Consider the following 20,764-nt stretch of genomic DNA (forward strand, 5'->3'; position numbering starts at 1 on the left):
GAGGTAGGTTTTAAGGAGCATCTTAAAGGAGGAAAATGAGGTAGAGCGGCAGAGAGTGTAGAAAGGGAAGTCCAGAACTTTGGGAAACCAAAGGCACCGCTTCAATAGTGGAGAAATCATAATTTGAAATGCACAGGAAGCTAGAATTGGAGGAGTGCAGATGTTTTGAAGGGGATTACAGAGATGGGGATAAATGAGGCTAATTTCAAAGTAGCCACTATTGTTTTCAATTACATCAAGGGTGAACTTCAATTACATCAAGGTGAACTTGTTTATTTGAGTCATGAAAGCAGATCACTTTTTTTCACAAAATGACAGAATTGTTACAGTACACAAAGAGGTCATGAAGAATAAAGGGATTAAGGGTTATGGTGTTCGGGCCGGAAAGTGGAGCTGAGTCCACAAAAGATCAGCCATGATCTCATTGAATGGTGGAGCAGGCTCGAGGGGCCAGATGGCCTACTCCTGCTCCTAGTTCTTATGTTCTTATGTCTGTAGCAGCTCTTCAAATGAGCAATATGACTTAGTGTCATTCAATAAATGACCAAACAGCAATTAACTCGGTGCATTGTTCCCACTCCCACACTTGTATTGGAAGTTCAAGGTTGCTATTTGAATTTACAGTTTGACTGATTTAAATGATCTGAAAGTCATTTAGCAGATCATGCAATACTAACTCCTGAAATAGAAAAAATAGTAACAATGCAAATGGTTGTAAATCAGAATTGTACTACTGCAATTGTAATTTAGTAGATAACTTTCATTCAAGGGAACATACATCATCCTTTGGGAAAATGTTAAAAGGAAACTTTTATGCACATCCCATGGATTATACAAAAATTGCCCCTTTGTACAAATGTTAACTTGCCCATTTTAGCATCAGAAAGGCTTGACAATCTCCTGCAAAAGCAGTAGAAATAAAAAAGGTTAAAGAAAATGAGTTAAGCATGTTTAACTTGAGAATAAATGAAAAGGTATAACAGTAACTCAAAAGAACAACATAGAAAATAACAATGTGCTGAAATATAAAGGAAGCAATTTTTGCAGCTATTATATTTAAGTATAGAAATCAAACAACTAGATTGTAGGGAGTTGTTAGTGACTTGAGTACCACCATTGTCCATGTGCATTTTCATGACATACAAATGCAAATGCTACATTTTAAGAAGTAATTTTACCGCTAGATGCGTTTCAAGATGGGTAGAGAAATGTCTACACACTGTAAAGCCGAGTTGTAAATTCGCTGTGCTACTTGATGGTTTAGTTCTCTTTCAGCAAAAACATGAACCAAGCAATGCTCTGCTATTGCTTTCTGATCTTGTTTCATTGAACAAATTGAAATGGAATGAAAGCAAAATTGTTCTGATACATAGTGTTAGTATAGATTGAAAAATATTTTACTAACTTTAACCATGTGAGTCTACAGTTGTGTCTCCATGGATTGTCATGGACATGTAGCGTCAGTGTGAATGAAGCACAATGAAGAGCATTTCTGCTTAATAGAAATAGTGTACGAAAGAAATAGAAAACCATCTCAGAATATGACATATGTGTGGCTGTTGCTTTGTATTGTGTAGGGATAGTATTCCAGTGCGTCAGTGGATTGCTCATTTGGCTTGCTCTCACTCAACTATATCAACAGTTTGTAGAAGGAATCTGATTGAAATTTACCTTATTTATCTTCCAGAGATATCAACAATTGACGCTACAGTTCAGAGATAACCAGAGCATTTGCAGAGGCAAGCAACAGTAACAAACAAAAAGTACTAAGTGAAGGGAGACAAATAACTATACACCCAAGGTGGGATTAACAGAATCAACATCTTAACATAATGACTCCTTGGATGGAAATTTATGGCCGTTCCTGCTGGTGGGATCCTCAGGTACCGCCAACAGTGACCCACCCCACCGCAGGTTCCCCGGCAGCAGAGCGCATGAACAGTGGGAAATCCCATTGACAGGAACGGGATTGGAAGACACCCACCCCACCACCAACCTTGCCACTGCAAACACGTCATGGGGAGGGAGTGGTGGAAAAACCCACCCACAAAGCAATAGTGTTGTTGGATTACATAATATGGAGCAAAAATCTGACAAGAAACAAGAGAAGTACCTATCACACATCTACAGAAAGACTAGACATGATGTAAAGATAGTCATGGACAAACCTTGCCCTGCATATTTTTCTATCTTTGCCAAAAGTGAATTGGAAAACGCTGCTGAGGCGAAATTTGAGTTTGTTCAAAAAGAAAAATCATGAGCAAAATGTTTTTGAAAAAAATCTGACCGATTCATTATGTTTTTTTCTTGGATTTCTATCAGTTTTGGTAAGCAACAAGTTCTGATTTGTGACATCAAAAATGATTTCGCCTAAAAATCCCAACAATTCATCTATGTTTTATTGGTAGATCTTTTGAATTAATAACGAGGGCTGCTTTTAACCTTCCTCACCAGATATAACCGTGCATCACACTGAATTTCCCTCTTGATTCACATGGATTATAATTTTAACAAGCTCTTTTGCGCAGATGAGCAGGATGAGTCCTATTTTAAATATGCCTATTGGTTCCCAACCATGTAATCGTAGTTAGAAATACAATTTTATCTTGAGACCTGAGCATGCCTCCATACCTGGCATATCTAATGGTAGCTGGATCCGGATCCTAGACAAATAAGTTATTCTGTTTCCTTGTTGACGAGAGATGGGACCCAACAAGAGTATATGGCCATATAGGTCTGAAGTAGACCCCTCGCCAGGGTGAGGCAGGGACAGAACCCTCTTCAGCAAGGAAGAAGGTGGTGCCAAAGGAAAGGAAGGAAAAGCATTAAGCCAGAAGTCACAAACTTGAAAATAATGAAAACAGCTGGAGTTGGGCAGCTGAAATTTCTCAGCTAACTCCCTACAATGGTCAAACCTCCCCTCTACAGAGGTCCCCTAAACGCTCCAGATCTTTCACTTTCCAAGATTTGTGGGTCCAAACCAGAAGACAGTAAAAGGTGATGGTTATAAATAGGGACTAACGAAGATAACGAAAGGTGCTTAAAATGCTATCCAAATTGTTTCCAAATTCTAAGAGAGGAGACCAACACTGGGTTTGAGGAAAATTTAGCAGGGGGGAAAAGTGCAAGGTGCAGTGACTATGGCAAGAAAAGTGGTACAGGAGGGAGAGTCCATTGGTCCCCAAATATAATTGAGGTCACTGATCCATTGCAGAATTCCTTGGCTGTTAGTAGCCCAGTATTAAAACAATAAATTGGGGAGGGCCAAGCCCCCTGACTGTCTATTCCTTTGGAGTAGAATGCTATGAATTCTGGGATTCTTACTCACCCGAATAAAAGCCGATACAATTTGTTAACTCTGATTAAAAAGATTCGGGCATAAAAATGGTGCAAACACATTGAAAGAAAAATAAAAACTTCGGGAGCACGTTCATTTCAATTGTCTTTGAATTTTACCCGCCAAAGATAGAGGAAGGTTGTTCCACCATTTTAACACTATTAAACAGGCTTGTGTAATTCAACCTATGAAATGAGGTCCAGTTGTGTGCCACTCGGACCACTGATAACGGAAGTTTGCATTTGAGAGGCGGAACGATAACATTCCCAATTGGGCTCACCTCCAGGGGGGTTAGCTGGGAAACATTCACTCTTGCCTAAGTTCACTTTATACACAGCGAAGGAGTCGAAGGTGTTAGCAACTTAATTATGCCGTTGATGGAGGGAGTTGGGTCTGTAATATATAGAAGTAGGTCACTCACATAGAGAGACACCCATGTTCCACCCTATCTCGGCTAATGCTCTTCCATCGAGGGCCTCTAAACTATAGAGAGTGGCTCTATCGCTAGGGTGAAAAAAAGTGGCAAAAGTGCGCAGCCTTGCCTCGTGCCCCTATTCAAGGGAAAGTAATCAGAGTATAAAGCATTTGTACGAGACAGGACGATATGGACTGCACTCTGTCGGACCATTGTCCCTCTTAAGGAGCAAGGATATAGAGCCTTGAGTGAGGGTTGGAGGCAGTGACCCTCTGGATAGGGAATCCTTAAACATGTCCAATAATAAAGGTACAAGCTGCTCCGAGAACATCTTGTAAAATTCAGGCAGAGAGCCATCTGGACCTGGAGCATTGCCAGACTGCACCAGCCCAATGCATTTTAAAATCTCATTGGGGTGTAACAGGGAGTCCAATTTATTGCTCTTATTCACCTGACAGTTGGGCTGAGTAGACTTTCCATAACGTCAGACATGGACGAATTATCTGAAGGGGCCTCCAACCTATAAAGATCGTGGTGAAAGGATTCAAAAGTCGCATTGGCTTGGAGCGGGGTGGCAATTAAGTATCTGAGGGATCTCATGGTAGACCGTTTGACATTTAGTTGGTGAGCCAGGAAATGACTGGCCTCTCCATTACTATAAAAAGTGTCCCTGGAGCACTGTAGCTAACATACTGCTCTGCTAGTGGACAGTAGCTCGAACTGGGTCTGTAATATTTGCTATTTGGCATTACCTCTGGAGTAGTATAAAGCTAGTACAGGTGATTCTCCTCCAGAATGGAATCCATCAATCTCTGCTGCTCCAACTTCGTTGAGAAATTGAAAATAAATTAATAAATTTTATGGTTCTAATGGTAATTATAAGTTTCTGCTTTTTAAACTGCGATCTTGAGCATGGTGATTACTTCTATGTTTTCTTTAACTTAATAAAAGTTGTTGATCAGATATTATTGCTGATACTACGGCTTTTTTTCGTGGTACATAGTGGTTTATTAGGTTTGATTGGTTTATTCTCATTAGGACTGTTACTTGTCTCCTGAATTGCTGTTCATCATTTCTGATTCTATTTTTGATGCATGATTGTTTTATTTAATTATGTTTTTATGGGTTTGCAGACATCCATTATGATTATCGTTTTCTCAGATGAGTTTATGTTTTGCAAATTGGAATTGATTTCATGACCCACCAATCTCAATGAGGAAGGATGCTCACAAAAAGCATCCTCAGAATTGAGGGCATGCATCCCATTACTTTTCCACCTTTTCAAATTAATGGCCTGAAAATGATTGGTTGCACGATCACAGTTTCCCAAGAGTGCATCCTGCAAATTCTGGAAACAGAATTGTGGAGTTGCCTTGGAATCTCTGTCTTGGATTGAATTCTGTTGCTTCTGGTACTGCATCATTTTGTTTAACTGCACATCTTAGTATACCTGATTATATTGTCTCTGACAAGAATTAGATTCCTTTAACTTTTCAATGATATGGCATTAATGCTGGTTTTTGTTTTCATTCGGGAGATGCTGCTGTAACATTTCCTTGGAGATGTTATGGGCTGGATTGGTGCAGTGGAGAGAGGTTAGTGGCACATGTAGATGGAGGTTTAATATAACTGACAATAGCAGTGGGTAGAGGTCAGCATGAATCTGGAGATTTGAACCCTGATTTTACCCTAACCCATTGGCAAGAACAGCGTAGGTTCGGTTCAGACATCTCTTTGTATACCTGCCCAAATTCCTGCTCCATTGCAGAATTTGACCTGAACCTACCATTCGGTTTAAATAACCCACTTGATGCCAGTGATGGATAGAATCTGATACTTCGTTGTATATCATTTACATTGCTGCACCCCTTTCAAATGCAACAGCTAGAAAGCAGCACACAGGACATTTGGATGTGAAATTGTTGGAGGTGTGAAGGTCAATACCCATTAGAGTGGTGTGTGGTACATGTTGGGCGCGATTCTCCCAAAGGGAGACAAAGTGCCGACGCCGAAGTGAAAACTGGAGTGTTTCACTCCAGCGTCGGAGGCCGCTCCTCACCCCCTATTCTCCCCCCCCCCCCCCCCCCCCCCAAGGGGGCTAGGAGCGGTGGCGCGTCAATCTCGGGCTCCGGGTCTTGACGCTTGCGTCAAAGCGGCGCCGCCTGAATGACGTGGCCGGCGGCACCTAAATGACGTCACCCGCGCATGCGCGGTTGCCGTCTTCCCCTCCGCTGCCCCGCAAGATATGGCGCGGCGCAGGAAAAAGAGTGCGTCTTTCAGAGACGCCAGCCCGCCGATCGATGGGCACCGATCCCGGCCAGACCCCTTCTGAGCACGCCCCTGGTGCTCGATCCTCCCTCCGCCCCCCCTAGGCCCCACACGCAGCGGTCGCGCGACGTTCACGCCGGCAGCGACCAGGTGTGGTCGGCGCCGGCGTGAACCGGTCTGATTCGGCAGGCCGCTCGGCCCATCCGGGCCGCAGAAACAGCGGTCGCCGTTAGAAACGGCGAGCGGCGATTCTCCGAGCGGCCTGTCGCAAAACGCGACACGCCGTTTTGGGGGGGGGGGGGGGAGAGAATCGCGTGGGGATGCCAGGGCGGCATGTCGTGATTCACCCGGCACTCCCGCGATTCTCCCACCTGGCTTGGGGTCGGAGAATCGCGCCCGTTGTATCTACACCACATGGACTGCAGCGCTTCAAGAATATGACTCACCACCACCTTCTCAAGCAAAATTAGGGATGGGGTGCGGGTCCTACAGGCCAATCTCCCTGATTAATGTAGACGCCAAGCTCCTGGCAAAGGTACTGGTGGGTAGAATGGAGGACTGTGTACCGGAGGTGATTGGGGAGGATCAAACGGGGTTTGTGAAAGGTAGGCAGCTGGCGGCTAACCTGAGAAGATTACTTAATGTGATAATGATGCCCCCAGTGAGTAGGGAGGTGGAGGTAGTGGTGGCAATGGACGCCGAGAAGGCCTTTGACCGGGTGGAGTGGGACTATCTATGGGAGGTGCTCGGACGATTTGGGTTCGGGGAGGGATCGGTGGATTGGATCAAACTATTATATCAGGCCCCGAGGGCCAGCGTCAGGACCAACAGAGAAGTGTCAGAGTATTTTAGGTTGTACCGAGGGACCAGACAGGGCTGCCCGCTCTCCCCGCTGCTGTTTGCGCTGGCCATAGAGCCGCTGGCGATTGCGCTGAGAGCTGCAGAGGGTTGGAAGGGGATGGTGAGGGGCGGGGTTGAACATAGGGTTTCCCTTTATGCAGACGACCTGCTCCTGTACGTGTCGGACCCAGTGGCCGGGATGGGAACTATACTGGGAATGCTGAGGAAGTTCGGCCAGTTCTCAGGATACAAATTAAATACGGTCAAGAGTGAAATGTTTGTGGTCCAGGCAAGGGGCCAGGAGAACAGATTGAGAGGGCTACCGTTTAGGCTGGTTGAGGAAAATTTCCGGTATTTGGGAATCCAGGTGGCACGAGACTGGGGCAGGCTGCATAAGTTAAATTTGGTCAGGGTGGTGGAGCAAATGAAGGGAGAGTTTCGGAGATGGGATGCACTCCCGCTGTCGCTGGCAGGGAGGGTGCAGACTGTAAAGATGACAATCCTCCCTCGATTTTTGTTTATTTTTCAGTGCCTCCCGATCTTTATCCCACAGTCCTTCTTCAAAAGAGTTAACGGGCTGATCATGAGCTTTGTCTGAGCGGGAAAATCCCCGCGGGTGAAGAAGGCGATGTTGGAGAGGAACCGCAGCGAGGGAGGGCTGGCTTTGCCGAGTCTGATCAATTATTACTGGGCGGCCAACATCGCTATGATCAGGAAGTGGATGGTGGGTACGGGGTCTATTTGGGAGCGGGTGGAGGCGGCTTCGTGCAGGGGCTCCAGCTTGGCAGCCCTGGTCACGGCTCCTCTACCGCTGCCGCCGGCCAAGTACACCACCAGCCCGGTAGTGGTGGCGACCCTGCGGATATGGGGCCAGTGGAGGGGGGAGGTGGGGGCGTCTGTCTGGGCGCCAATCTGCGACAACCATCGGTTTGCCCCCGGGAGTATGGATGGGGGGTTCCGAGTATGGCGGCGGGCGGGGGTGGGAAGGGTGGGTGATATGTTCCTGGAATGGAGCTTTGTGAGTTTGAGAAGCTTGGAGGAGAAATTTGGGTTGGTAAGGGGAAATGATTTTAGATACCTACAGTTGCGGGACTTTGTTCGTAGACAGGTCCCATCTTTCCCACACCTCCCGCCAATGGGGATCCTCGACAGAATAGTCTCTAGGAGGGAAGAAGGGGAGAGTAGAGTCTCGGGTATATATAAGGTGCCCATGAGGGAGGAAGGGTCCCAGACAGAGGAACTGAAACTTAAATGGAAGGAGGAGGAGCTAGGCAGGGAAATGGAGGACGGGCTGTGGGCAGAGGCCCTGAGTAGGGTAAATTCGACCACGACATGTGCTAGGCTCGGGCTGATTCAATTTAAGGTCATTCACCGGGCCCATATGACGGTGGCTCGGATGAGCAAATTCTTCGGGATAGAGGACAAATGCGCTAGGTGCGCGGGAGGACCAGCGAACCACGTGCACATGTTTTGGGCATGCCCTAAGCTGAGGGGGTACTGGGAGGGATTTGCAGGGGTCATGTCCCAGGTGCTAAAAACAAGGGTGGTGATGAGTCCAGGGGTGGCAATCTTTGGGGTTTCGGAGGACCCGGGGGTCCAGGGGGAGAAAGAGGCCGATGTTTTGGCCTTTGCTTCCCTGATAGCCCGGCGACGAATACTATTGGCGTGGAGGGACTCAAAGCCCCCGAAGACGGAGTTGTGGCTTGCGGACATGTCGAGTTTCCTGGGTATGGAGAAAATTAAGTTCGTCTTGAGGGGATCTGTGCAGGGGTTCGCCCGGAGGTGGCAACCATTTATTGACTTCTTTGCGGGAGAGTGAGCGTCAGCAGGGGGTGGAGTGGTGGAGTGGGGGAGGGGGGGGGGGTGGAGGGGAGGGGTGGAGGGGAGGGGTGGAGGGGAGGGGGGGCGGGTAGAGTAGAGTAGGAGGGAAAATATGGCGGGTAGTACTAGTGGGAGAGGAGCGGGCTGGTGCAATATGTTACGATTGAAGTATTGAAAGTACATGGATGTTTGCACATTTTTGCCTTTTTTGCTTTCTTTCTGATGATGTCTGTAACTGTTTATAAAGCCAAAAACTACCTCAATAAAATTGTTTACTAAAAAAAAAAATTAGGGATGGGAAGAAAATGCTGGGATAGCCAGGGACACCCACATCTCCATGAAAGAATAAAAGAAAATTTGCATAGGGCCCCAGGCATCAGGGAATTGTCCATCGGAATTTAAACTTGCTGGGAAATTTCCATGTAGGCCTATGCATTAGGTCTTCCACAGGGTCTTGATGAATTATCTATGGTGTGTCCGATCTCTGATGATCTTTAAGATGAAATGAAAATGAAAATTGCTTATTGTCACGAGTAGACTTCAATTAAGTTACTGTGAAAAGCCCCTAGTCGCCACATTCCGGCGCCTGTCCAGGGAGGCTGGTACGGGAATTGAACCGTGCTGCTGGCCTGCTTGGTCTGCTTTAAAAGCCAGCGATTTAGCCCAGTGAGCTAAACCAGCCCCAGATTTGGGCCAATGTTTAAGTTATGTTTGGGGAGTAAATGTAAGAAAATCCATCCTTGTATATTTATATGCTAGGAATCAATACAAAGGAACCTACATCTTCTGGAAATGGGAAAGGTAAGCAATAGATGGCACTATTTTCACTGGTTTCATCCTTCGAAAACAATGAGCTGTGCAAAATGTACAGCATGTTTTACTGTTGCTGAACTTGCGCTGCTAAAGTGAAGTTTGACAACTAGATGCAGCTTTGAATGAAGCCATTGCAAATCGTGATTCCATAGTGATGCTTTTACTATCTAAATGTGTACAATTCAATCAAGTTTGCTTGTCGGAACATTTATGTAGGAACATTGTATTGTGGTTCAGTTTGTTTTTCAGACACACTGCTCTGGAAATGTAAATGAGAAATAGTGAACATCTGGCTGTACTATAGGGAGTGATTTATGTGATGGCCTCCAAATTATGACAGGAAAAAGGTGAATTTTGCGTATTTATCTTCAAAATCTGAATTGTTTTCTTTGTCCCCCCGCCAAGCAGCAGTTGCGCATATAATTAAATCACCACCGTTTATCTGAATGACGGACAGGGATAGTGATCTTTCTGTCGTGGTCACATTCTAATGGCCCTGTTGAAACTGACAACATAATATGAGCACGATGTTAATAATCCTATTCCCCCCCCCCCTCTTTTGTAACACCCTTATTATATGTTATCTCCAGAGCTCACCCCATTGTTCCATGTACCAGCTATTAACAGCGGACCTGAATGGATTCATCATTCATTATCTGTTAATTAGAGATGCTTTTCCACTGGCCTTTCAGATAATCCTCTTAACTCCTTTTTCTTTGGCTTGTATTTTGATATGTGTTTTACATTTGCTAGCCTATTAGTTGTTTGTTGTCAGTGTTTCTTGCCCTCGATAGAAGGAGTGTAAAGGACTAATACATACAATTTAAAAAGGCAGGAGAGTGGTCACAGAGTTGCCTCTTGAAAGTGGTGATTTGAATGCATTGTTTAGCCAGTGAATCCGCTTCCCCATCTATCTGTATGTTTTATAAATCTGTCCCCCTGTAAAATTGGGAAATTATTGGTGTCAGATTGACAAAGACTCTTAAAGATAGAGTGGAACTTCACTTCTCCGGATTTATACCCCATTGTTCTGCATGCTTAGATCAAGGGAATCTGCTATCTATTTTCTCAGCACTCCATCATCTTGCACCCTGTCTGCAATTGGAAGGTGCATCTGCCAATGTTCAGGAATCCTATGAAATACATAGCTAATTAATCTAGAGGTACCCCTGTATTGAGCTGTCTGTGAACCCCACTAAATAGTAATCAGAGGATCAATTTGATGCTAGGTGAGCCAGTATGGAAAGATTAGAGGAGCAACAATAATTCCCAGTCCCTCCCATCTGTGATTCTAACCAATCTATTAGGTAGGTGCCAGATCCCTACAACCCTCTGTGCATTGGTGGCCACTCCAGCAATTTAATTGTCTGGTTCCCAAGACTTGAGGTGAGGTAATGGAGAAGCTAAAGCAATGGAAGGAGTTTGGTACAGTTGCAGTTCATGTGCTGAAAACAGTGGCACCAGAATATCCATGTTGTGGTTCATATTGATATAGGTTTTATTTATCAGGAGCAACTTGCATTAATTTGCTACTTTTAACAAAGTAAAATATTCCACAGTGCTTCACAGAAATATTATTATACAAAATTTGATATCGTTCCATAAATGTTATTAATTTATTTATAGAACATCACTGGAAAGGCCAGCACTTATTGCCTACCTAATTGTTCTTAGAAGGTGGTGGTGACCCTCCTTCTTGAACTGCTGCTGTCTGAGCTCATATTCGGAAAGGCAATCCAGAATCTTGATCCAGCAAAGGTGAAAGAACAGTAACATTTTTGAATATTGCTGAAAAGACTTGACACGTTGCTGAAGATTTAAGTCTTTTACACATCAGGACAAATGGAAGAATACCAAATTTTAAACAAGCACAATTATTCTACAGGAGAAAGGGATGCAAGTCTTGCCATGGAGAAAGCAATGGGGAACTATAGACTCCCCATATTTTGGGGTGATTCAAAAAAGGCACAAGGCTTGAACATATTACTTTTGTTTGCAGAGAACATATAAATATGTCACTTCTAGCACGCATAAATAAACCATGATACAAGTTTGACTGATTAAGTGATTATGAGTGCATTCAGGATTGTTAAGCAAGTGCTGTCCAATTGCTGTATCGCATCTAACAGTAGAGGTTTTGTTTTGGGTTTTGCAAGTGTGGGCTAGTTGAGCACATTCTGTACAAACTACTGGTGGAACATGTTATTTGATTTGATCAGCTAATCATTAGGATGTACATGGCATTGCATTGCTACTGAAGTTTATACATAATGTTGTTCAGTTGTGTAGTACAGCAACCACAATCCTATACTGTGGGACAATGGCAATCCTGATGTTGGGGGAATTCCCTGGGCTGTTAGCCAGTGGCGGAAATAGCCCGGTGAATTGGGCATGAGTCAGAAAACAGGATTGGTGCCACCATTGTTAGTGTCCCGGCCCACTTTGCCAGCCCCTACAGGAAACATGTCAACATCTGTTTAAACCTGATTTAAATATCATTATCAGGCAGGAAGCCCGTCCCACCTGCCTCCTTGGCTGCTATAGCTTTCCCAGCTGTGAATTGGTGCAAACTCTGAGAAACTGGGACCTGGCGGTTTGTATTCCAGGTGGGGCAGGGGGCTGCGGGTGTACTACACTTGCCTCCAGGGTGTCGAGGGGGGTCCTTCAGGGGAGATGGTGGTTGGGTGGGCTTGTGCTGGGCTGGAGGAGCTCAGGTCAGGTGTTGTTCCTGGGATGGGGGTTGTTTTGCTGGTCTTCCCACCTGTAGCCTTTAAAACTGTCTTTCAGCATGTCAAGATCTAAGATCTGTGACATAAAGGTAAAAGTCTTCCCTTTAATGTGGTGGAAACCTTTGAAGTGCTTTTATCATAGCATTCTGAGATTTGAGTGCCCTGATCTCTAAGGAGCTGGACCTGTTCGCGAGATTAGGCCTGTCCCCCTCAGAGCCAGCAAAAATCCTGATTCTCATTGAAAAATGTTCTATGTGCCATTTAATGGCATGTCAGCTTTGCTCCTAGTGCCAGCGGGAATCGGTCCCGATTCTCTGCTGGCAGGAGAAATGGGAGAATTGTGCCCCAGATCGTTGTTCAGCGCGCACCATGCAAACTCACTAATGGGCAAAGGCCATCATGTTTTAAGCTGAAAAATGCCCTATTTACCCCAAATTAGCCTGGAAAGCAAAGTATCTTGAAAATTTAAACAACCGGTTGAGCAAGCTGTGTCACGCTGTTATGCAGTGGTGACAAAAGTGGTATTTCCCGCTAATGGGATACTGCTGTCAGTCCAAAAATGTTCTGCCGATCACACGGACAGTGATGGAGACAGTGGTTTCAGGTGTGATTCTGTAAGTCTGACCAATGTCAGGCTATTTATAGCTACTCTGGGAGACAGATGTCCCAAGTTTGGTACAAGTTTCCAGATGTCAATGAGGAGGACATTACAGGTTGGCTGGGTAGGGCGAACCTTTGTTGTCTCTCAGCCTGATGCCTATACCAATGTGGGTGGTTCATCTGAGTTTATTCTTATTACAGTTATTAGGGCAGTTGACCAAAATCTGAGTCAAAGAGTTGGATTTTAATACACATCTTAAAGAGAGCTGGAGAGATTTAGGGAAGGAATTCCAAAACAAAATATGCCAGGCAGCTTGTTTTGGCTGCCAACAGTAGAAAAATGAAACGGTATACAAAAGATGCTGGAATTGGAGGAACACTGAGATCTCAGAGTTTTGTAGAGCTGGAGGATGTTACAGACATAGAGATAACGAAACCAAGGAGAATTTAAAATCAATGTTGAGAATTTTAAAATCGAGGCTTTACTGGACTGGGAGCCCATGTGATACGAGTAGCAAAGTTTTGGAGGAGCTCCATTTTATTGAGGATGGAAGGTGATATTCACATATGGCTGCTGCATTTTCAAATTTACTTATGAAAATACACAGGAGGCAAGTCAGCACCAGCAGGAAAGATATGCAATCTAATTGTTTGAGTTTAATAACCTCATCAGAACCCAACCAATGAAGATCCTCACAACATCACAGCCGTAAGGTAAGTTCCACCATCTTTAAAAAATGTTACTTGGTTCTTAATCTGTGCCTTATTAGGAAGGAGTGCGTCAGCCATTCCTGTTGTATATCAGCCTGAATATAAGAATAGTTATTTTCTGCCAGATTTCTTTTATTCCAGATTTGACTAGTTTCAATCTTTTGAAACCATCTGGAAATAATTGTTAATTGCTGAATAGTTCCAGGACTGTACAGATTCCATTATGAACAATGAACTGAATAATATTTGCTTTAGTCAACTAGCTGTGCAAACATAAGATTGCTGATTCGAAAAGCAGGAGAATGAATAGCACAAGGTCTACAGGTTATTGATTTACAAGGGATAAAAACTGCTACATACAAAATGTCATATAGTGTGTAAACTAGGAATCAGCAGACACACCAGTATTTATCTGCATGCTGAGTCTCAACATCCCATGGTTCTGTAAACCAGCTAGCATCAGAGAGATAAGTCTGTGCAGGTTGTTGATGCTTCCATTCTGCAATGTAGATTCAAAGCACAACAAATCTGACTAGCTTTTGCTATCTTGCCAACTATTTGTTTGTTTGTATGTGTGTGTGTGTGTGTGTACTGATCCTGCGGCATGAAGTAGTTAATCTATTAAAAAAAAATGATTGTTCTCTCTCAGCGTGCCTCTTATAAGAAACCTGCTGGAAGATGGTGCTTAGACTAGATTAAAAATTCATTAGAATTGCATTATAGGAGGCCCTTGGCATCACTTGAACAGTTCAGATTTATAGACGGAGCTTGTGTTCCATCACTCATTTTGATCCATGCATCACAGTTTCTGTGAAAAAAAATCAGGTGAAAATTGTGAACGAGCGAAGCAGTCTTCAAAGCCATTGCTGCAGTTTCTGTTTGGTTTCCTGTATTAAAATTATGTTTTAGGGCCTCCTGGGACTATCGGTTGCTGTCTGACTGGTAACGGGTGCATTGCTGCCTTTTTCCTAACAGGAGACCTTTTTAATCATGCTTACACCACAACAGTACAATTCTATTGCCCCATATGCTTCAGATCATCACACTATAACGCAGACCAAGTTGATGCAGAAGAATTATATGCTGTACTGTTGAAATGCAATGATATTTTGTGTGCAGAGCTTCATTCAGCACCATGGATAGCTCAGAGCGGCAGTCAACCTTGTGGGAGAGCACCTCTGAAAAGCGTACAGATGCAGTAAGTTTTAACAAGTGATTCCTTACTAATAGGAAGCTAAACAGTGCACAGGTAGCTTTTAATTTACTTTGTCATAATCAATGCTTTATAAGCTATTTTTGTTTCACTTGCAAATATAATTTTTCAAACCCGGAATATCATTAGAGTACCTGACAGTTCTCTTTGAATCTGTCTAGTGGAAAAATGCAGAAATCTCAGTCACTGTCTCCGCTGCTGACAGATCTCTATCAAGATAATAGAGTATGGTTCTTATTTTATGTCTGCAGAATGCTATTTTAATATAAAAAACTACTTTTTTTCAATGGAAGTAAATACATAATTGTATACCCATAACAATTTTTACTATTTTTTTTAAATTGTGGAATTTTGAATCCTGTGGTAGTTATTACAGATGTCACATTTTAAAAGAAATATTTTATGAACAGCACTTTTCATTATACTGTCATTTAATTTTGTTCAGTCTCTATGCCAATTAAATTGTCACTAAAGCACATTGAATTTGGGATCAGAAATTACTTTTTACAGGTGGCTGTCGAATCCAGGTGTCAAGATACCTGCATTTGTTAGAGCCAAACAATGTCAGCATTTTAAATTCATGATGATTATCAGCTCCATTCATATGCAGTTTAGCTAATCTTTACAATTCAGTATCAGGATGGTTCTTGCAGCTAGTTGTTACAATAGATGCATTTTTTTTTTGCTTATTTATGTGGTTTATTTCAGGAGAAAATGTTGTCGATGGGAAAGATCACTGAAGTGCTAGGTGTTCCATTAACTTGTTCAATGGGCCCCTTTCAATGTATTCTCAGTAGAGATTGGCAAGTGTGTATAAATGGGCTCGATGGAATCCCGCCTTATTCAGATTGTGTTTTGTGTGGGCATCCTTCAGTTGTTCATTTGAGTTTACAAAACTGTTTTTATTGGTATTTCTAACAATTATGCACAATTAATTTAGTTCCTGTCTTGCATTAAAAGCTGCAGCAGGGAATAATGGAAATCCAAGTTATCTCACTGACAGGTTATTTTATTTCTATATTAGTTGATGCAATAGGAGAAAATCCAGGAATGATTACAGTTTATTGGTTCAAGGAATGGAATGGAGATCTGTAACATTACTCCTACAAAAAGCATAATAAAACCTACAGGTCACCCCAGAGTCTCCTGAAGTTACAATGCATTCCTCTACGATTCTCATGCAAGAGGTATTGGTTGATTCTGCATTAGAAGCTCTGTTTTCGCACAAATAGACCAAATAAATAGCTTATCTGTGAGGCAATGTGTGTAAAGTGTTTTTAATGTGGGCTGTTGAATGAATGCAGAATGTTGTGCTGCAGGTTTTGAGTAATAACTATTTGTGTACAATTACAAAATGATCTGACACGTGCAGTCCTGAGATGCAGAATAATATAGATGCTGGAAATCTGACATAAAAACAGAAATTGCTGGAAATACCCAGCAGGTAAAGCAACATGGTAGCACAGTGGTTAGCATTGTTGCTTCACAGCTCCAGGGTCCTAGGTTCGAGTCCCGGCTTGGATCACTGTCAAATCACCGAGCGTCTTTAAGACAGAGTTAGATAGGTTCTTGATTAATAAGGGGATCAGGGGTAATGGGGAGAAGGCAGGAGAATGGGGATGAGAAAAATATCAGCCACGATTGAATGGCAAAGCAGACTCGATGGGTCGAGTGGTCTAATGCTGCTCCTATGTCATATGGTCTTATGGTAAAATTCTATGATTCTAACAATGCGGAGAGAGAATCTGAAAGCACAAATAAGAGAAAAACTGAAAGAAGAAAAGGAAACAAAATAGCGGGTCAGAGTTTACAGTCGGAAATTGTTGAATCTGGAAGTCTGTAAAATGCCTTATCAAAAGATGAAGTGCTGTCCCTCAAGCTTGTGTTGTGCTTCACTGTAACAACACAACAGGCCAAGGACATAGATGTCAGAAAATGTGATTGAGAGAGAGAGAGAGAGAGAGAGGTAAAACAAATATGACAATTAAAAACTCTAAATTTTATTTTTCTTATATCTTCAATGCTAATTAGATTCTGATGGAATGAGCCTACACATTTATAAAATGGAATTTTCAGGGCCAGAGATGTTGTTCGGCAGTCAGTACTACACCGCTCAAGATTTGCCTTCTTCTGAATGCACCGGCCCTAAGGTGGATTATAGAAGTTGCTGTCTGATTTACTTCATAATAACAGTGAGTGTGGTTCACTTCACCTTTATTCTTGAAGCAAATTTTGGTTCAGTGGGTTTATATTTCTGACTGATCATAGGGAACTGGTCCTAGACACCAGTGGTGCAATATATTTGGCGCTAGCGTAAAATTGATATTATCGGGTGAAATTGGCATGACAGAGCTCACTAGATTTTTGTAAGCAGTTCTCATCAATCACATTGAGCATTGCCTATTCACTACTGACCCAACAATCTGTGTATATATATTGTCTGCTCTCAGCAGTTTTCATATTAATTTAATTTAGGCATTCGTAACGGGGCCAATCTGGACATCCAAACCACAAATCTGTGCCTAATGTGCTGCAAGATGGGAAACCTCATTCTGAGAAACCTTTCATAGAGTCATGAGACTAACTGATATTTTGCAAAAACACCATATTGTTCCAAGTTAGCATCTGAGTGCTGAATTCAGTGAGTTTTACTGAGTATCTGGGGCTGGATTCTCCGACCCCCCCCCCCCCCCCCCCCCCCCCCCCGCTGGGTCGGAGAATCTCCAGGGGCCGGCGTGAATCCCACCCCCGCCGTCTCCCGAGCGGGGATGATGTCAGCAGCCGCTGATGACGCTCCGGCGCATGCGTGGACTTCTGCCGGCCAGCGAAGTCCCTTCGGCCCCGGCTGGTGTGGCGCCAAAGGCCTTTCCTGCTGGCCGGCGGGGCGCCAACCACTCCGGCACGGGCCTTGCCCCTCGAGGTTAGGGCAAGGCCCATAAAGGTGCGGAGAAATGAGGTCTCAGCACTGACCCTCCAACCGGTGAGGGGCTAGCAGCCGTGCCATGTAAAACACACGGCCTTTACAAAATAAACGGCCAGAGAATTGCCGGGTCTGTGGTCGCACTTGCGCACGCCGATGGCCTGCAGCAGTTGCACCGTCCAACATGGTGCCAGCCGCGCGCAGGCCAGACCTGCCAGATAGTACTCCCCCTCTCAACCCCCGGACCACCCCTCACCTGTCCCTCCAGCCCTCTGCCAAGTTCTCCCCGGCCAGCGCCCCCCCCCCCCCCCACCCGCCCCAACCACCGACTGTGGTGCCGCTGGACACAGTCCACAGCCACCACGCCAGGTGCACGAAAACTGAGAGCACACATGCTCCGTGCTGCCGTGAACTCGGCCCATCGGGGCGGAGACGGCCTTCAGGTAACATCCTGAGGCCGTCCCTATGGCATGCGGTGTACTCCCCGATGATGCTGTTTTGGAGTGGGCGGAGCATCCAAAAACAGGTGCCGCTCCCAATCCAATCACAAAAACGGATTTGCCACCCGATCGCGATACAAAATCAGTGTCGGGGAACAGAGAATCCCACCCCTGATATCTGACACTAAGGACTGAATTTTTCTACCCAGTGGGGGTAGGGTTGGAGTCGGGGTTGCCACAAGTATATGGGGGAGCCCCATTTGCATGGCTCTCTGATGCTTTTCTGCCCCCAATGAAATTTCACCAGGATGGGCTGGGAACAGAGCTGGGCAACCAACTAGAATCCACTGAGGGTCCATTTTGTGATAGTGCATGAGATGGCTTGCTTAACCTGATTTTCTAATTTTTGAGATACTTTGCTGATCCAGGGTATTTTGAGGTCACTGGGCACTTCTCAGGTCTGATATTGATGGCCTTTGGCCCATTTGCATACACAGGGAACAATTCCTTGATCAGGATAGCCATTGCCCCACAGGACAGGGAACAATTCCTTGATCAGGATAGCCATTGCCCCACAGGAGCGCACTAGGCTGCTCCATCTCAGAAGTGAATTTGAGCGTGGGATAAAACATATTAAGGTGCATAAGAAAATCCAAATATTTCTCTACATTTGCACATTTAATAGGGCAGCACGGTAGCATGGTGGTTAGCATAAATGCTTCACAGCTCCAGGGTCCCAGGTTCAGTTCCCGGCTGGGTCACTGTCTGTGCGGAGTCTGCACGTCCTCCCCGTGTGTGCGTGGGTTTCCTCCGGGTGCTCCGGTTTCCTCCCACAGTCCAAAGATGTGCGGGTTAGGTGGATTGGCCACGCTAAATTGCCCGTAGTGTCCTAATAAGTAAGGTTAAGGGGGGTGTTGTTGGGTTACGGGTATAGGGTGGATACGTGGGTTTGAGTAGGGTGATCATTGCTCGGCACAACATCGAGGGCCGAAGGGCCTGTTCTGTGCTGTACTGTTCTATGTTCTATGTTCTAATCCACTCTACTTCTGCGTCAAGCTTGCAGGTTGAGCAAATGGCTCAGGCCCTGTTTACATGATTGCTGATAAGGCAAATCTTACAGTGCGTACAGCTATACAAATCCCAACACATATATTAACTGGTGAAGGACGGCTTCCGATAGACCATAGTGGGAAACCTGTTCGAAGATTTCTTAACTCGGTCATCGAGAAAAGGGAGCGCACTAGGCCGCTCCATCTCAGAAGTGAATTTGAGCGTGGGATAGAACATATTAAGGTGCATAAGAAAATCCAAATATTTCTCTACATTTGCACATTTAAATTTAGATTTGGGACTAATTAACTGCATTTATTGCACTGAAAGGTGCTACTAGGTCAGCAATTGACAGGTTTAATAGAACTAAACAATGAATTGCTATACATTTTGCATCTTGATAAATAGATTTAAATATGATTAAGTGAACACTTGAAAAAAAAATGTATTCTCAATGCTTTCCTCAGTGCTATAATCATCAATTCAGTAAAGTAGACATGCAATCAGTCGAGACCGAGGGCATGTCTGATGGGAGGAGTTGGTTTGTTTCTGTTTCTGGCACAAAGATTAATTGCTATCCATTGAATACCGCATTATAGTCTGGCAATACAATTGGAAAAGGTTCAGAGAATTATTCATTCTTTCAATTTATTTGATAATGTGTGTTTGGAGAGCAGATACAGACCATTGAAAATCCCATTTTGTCTGGGCAGATTTTGTAGTTATTCAGCCACCAATGCCAAGCATAACCAAATCGGTAAACTTCAAAATCTAACAATTCATTTACATCTCCTTAAGTTTTAGAACTTCATATTTGTAATAATTCTGTGATACAAATTTACATACTATTGAAGTAAATACTGACAATTCTAATGCTTCGTAAATTCTCCATCTTGATAAATGACAAATACAATGTTATTATACACATATACACCTGGATTGGTTGCATCTCATGATTAAGATGTTTGATTTATTTTTTTTACTTGAAATGGCTTGTGTGTTTGTACTGTCGTTAGAAATAATGAAATGGTTAAAGTTGTTCATTTCTGGCATGTTTTGGGGTATAATATGTCAGGGTACCATTTATTTCTGGAAGTGCAGGATGTGTGACTTGTGCCTGTTGTCGACCCAAGGTAGGGTGAGGCCAAGGTGATTCGCTGCATGCCAAAATGGTGAACAAGCTAACGCCTGGTGTTCCGTAGCAACGACATCATTTCTGAGAATCTTGTTCAATGAATCATCTAGAAAGTGTGTGACTAAAGACCTAAAGAGATCGAGCTTTCTTTCACAATATGTAGACAGTCCAGATGGAAGGGATCAGCGAAGGTTACATCTCTAATTGGAGAAAAACAAAATGTAATAACTGTGTGTATCTTTCTGTGTCCACTTATTGGAATCATTGGACTGTCAAAGACTTGGTTGAACGCAATAAAAGGAATAAGTTGCCAACCATTTTTGGTTGTCCGATTCAAATGTCCCAGCAACATAAAGGCTAAAACGTGGAGAATTTGAATTTTGTTTGCGGCTTTTGTCAGAAATTAAGTTGTCCTTGAAAAGGGAATAGTTGGGAATTTGGGTGGAGGCAGTCGGAAGAAGTGAGGAGCAGA

The 20,764-nt window shown here is 43.9% G+C and overlaps 1 protein-coding gene across 2 annotated transcripts in view; it reads left to right on the forward strand.

The window, feature by feature from the left end:
• Positions 1–20,764, forward strand: part of schip1 (schwannomin interacting protein 1) — a 1,017,794-nt gene that overhangs the window by 284,733 nt on the left and 712,297 nt on the right. Inside the window, exon 1 of one of the 2 annotated variants that reach the window (XM_038817212.1) lies at positions 14,529–14,732. The exons of the other annotated variant lie outside the window; for it this stretch is intronic. Within the exon in view, the coding sequence (XP_038673140.1) occupies positions 14,670–14,732 (63 nt within the window). The 5' untranslated portion in view covers positions 14,529–14,669. Of the gene's footprint in view, positions 1–14,528; positions 14,733–20,764 lie in introns of those variants that run through there. 2 annotated transcript variants of the gene reach the window in all.

Source organism: Scyliorhinus canicula, chromosome 13 (genome assembly GCF_902713615.1).
Source record: "Scyliorhinus canicula chromosome 13, sScyCan1.1, whole genome shotgun sequence".
Classification (NCBI taxonomy): Eukaryota; Metazoa; Chordata; class Chondrichthyes; order Carcharhiniformes; family Scyliorhinidae; genus Scyliorhinus; species Scyliorhinus canicula.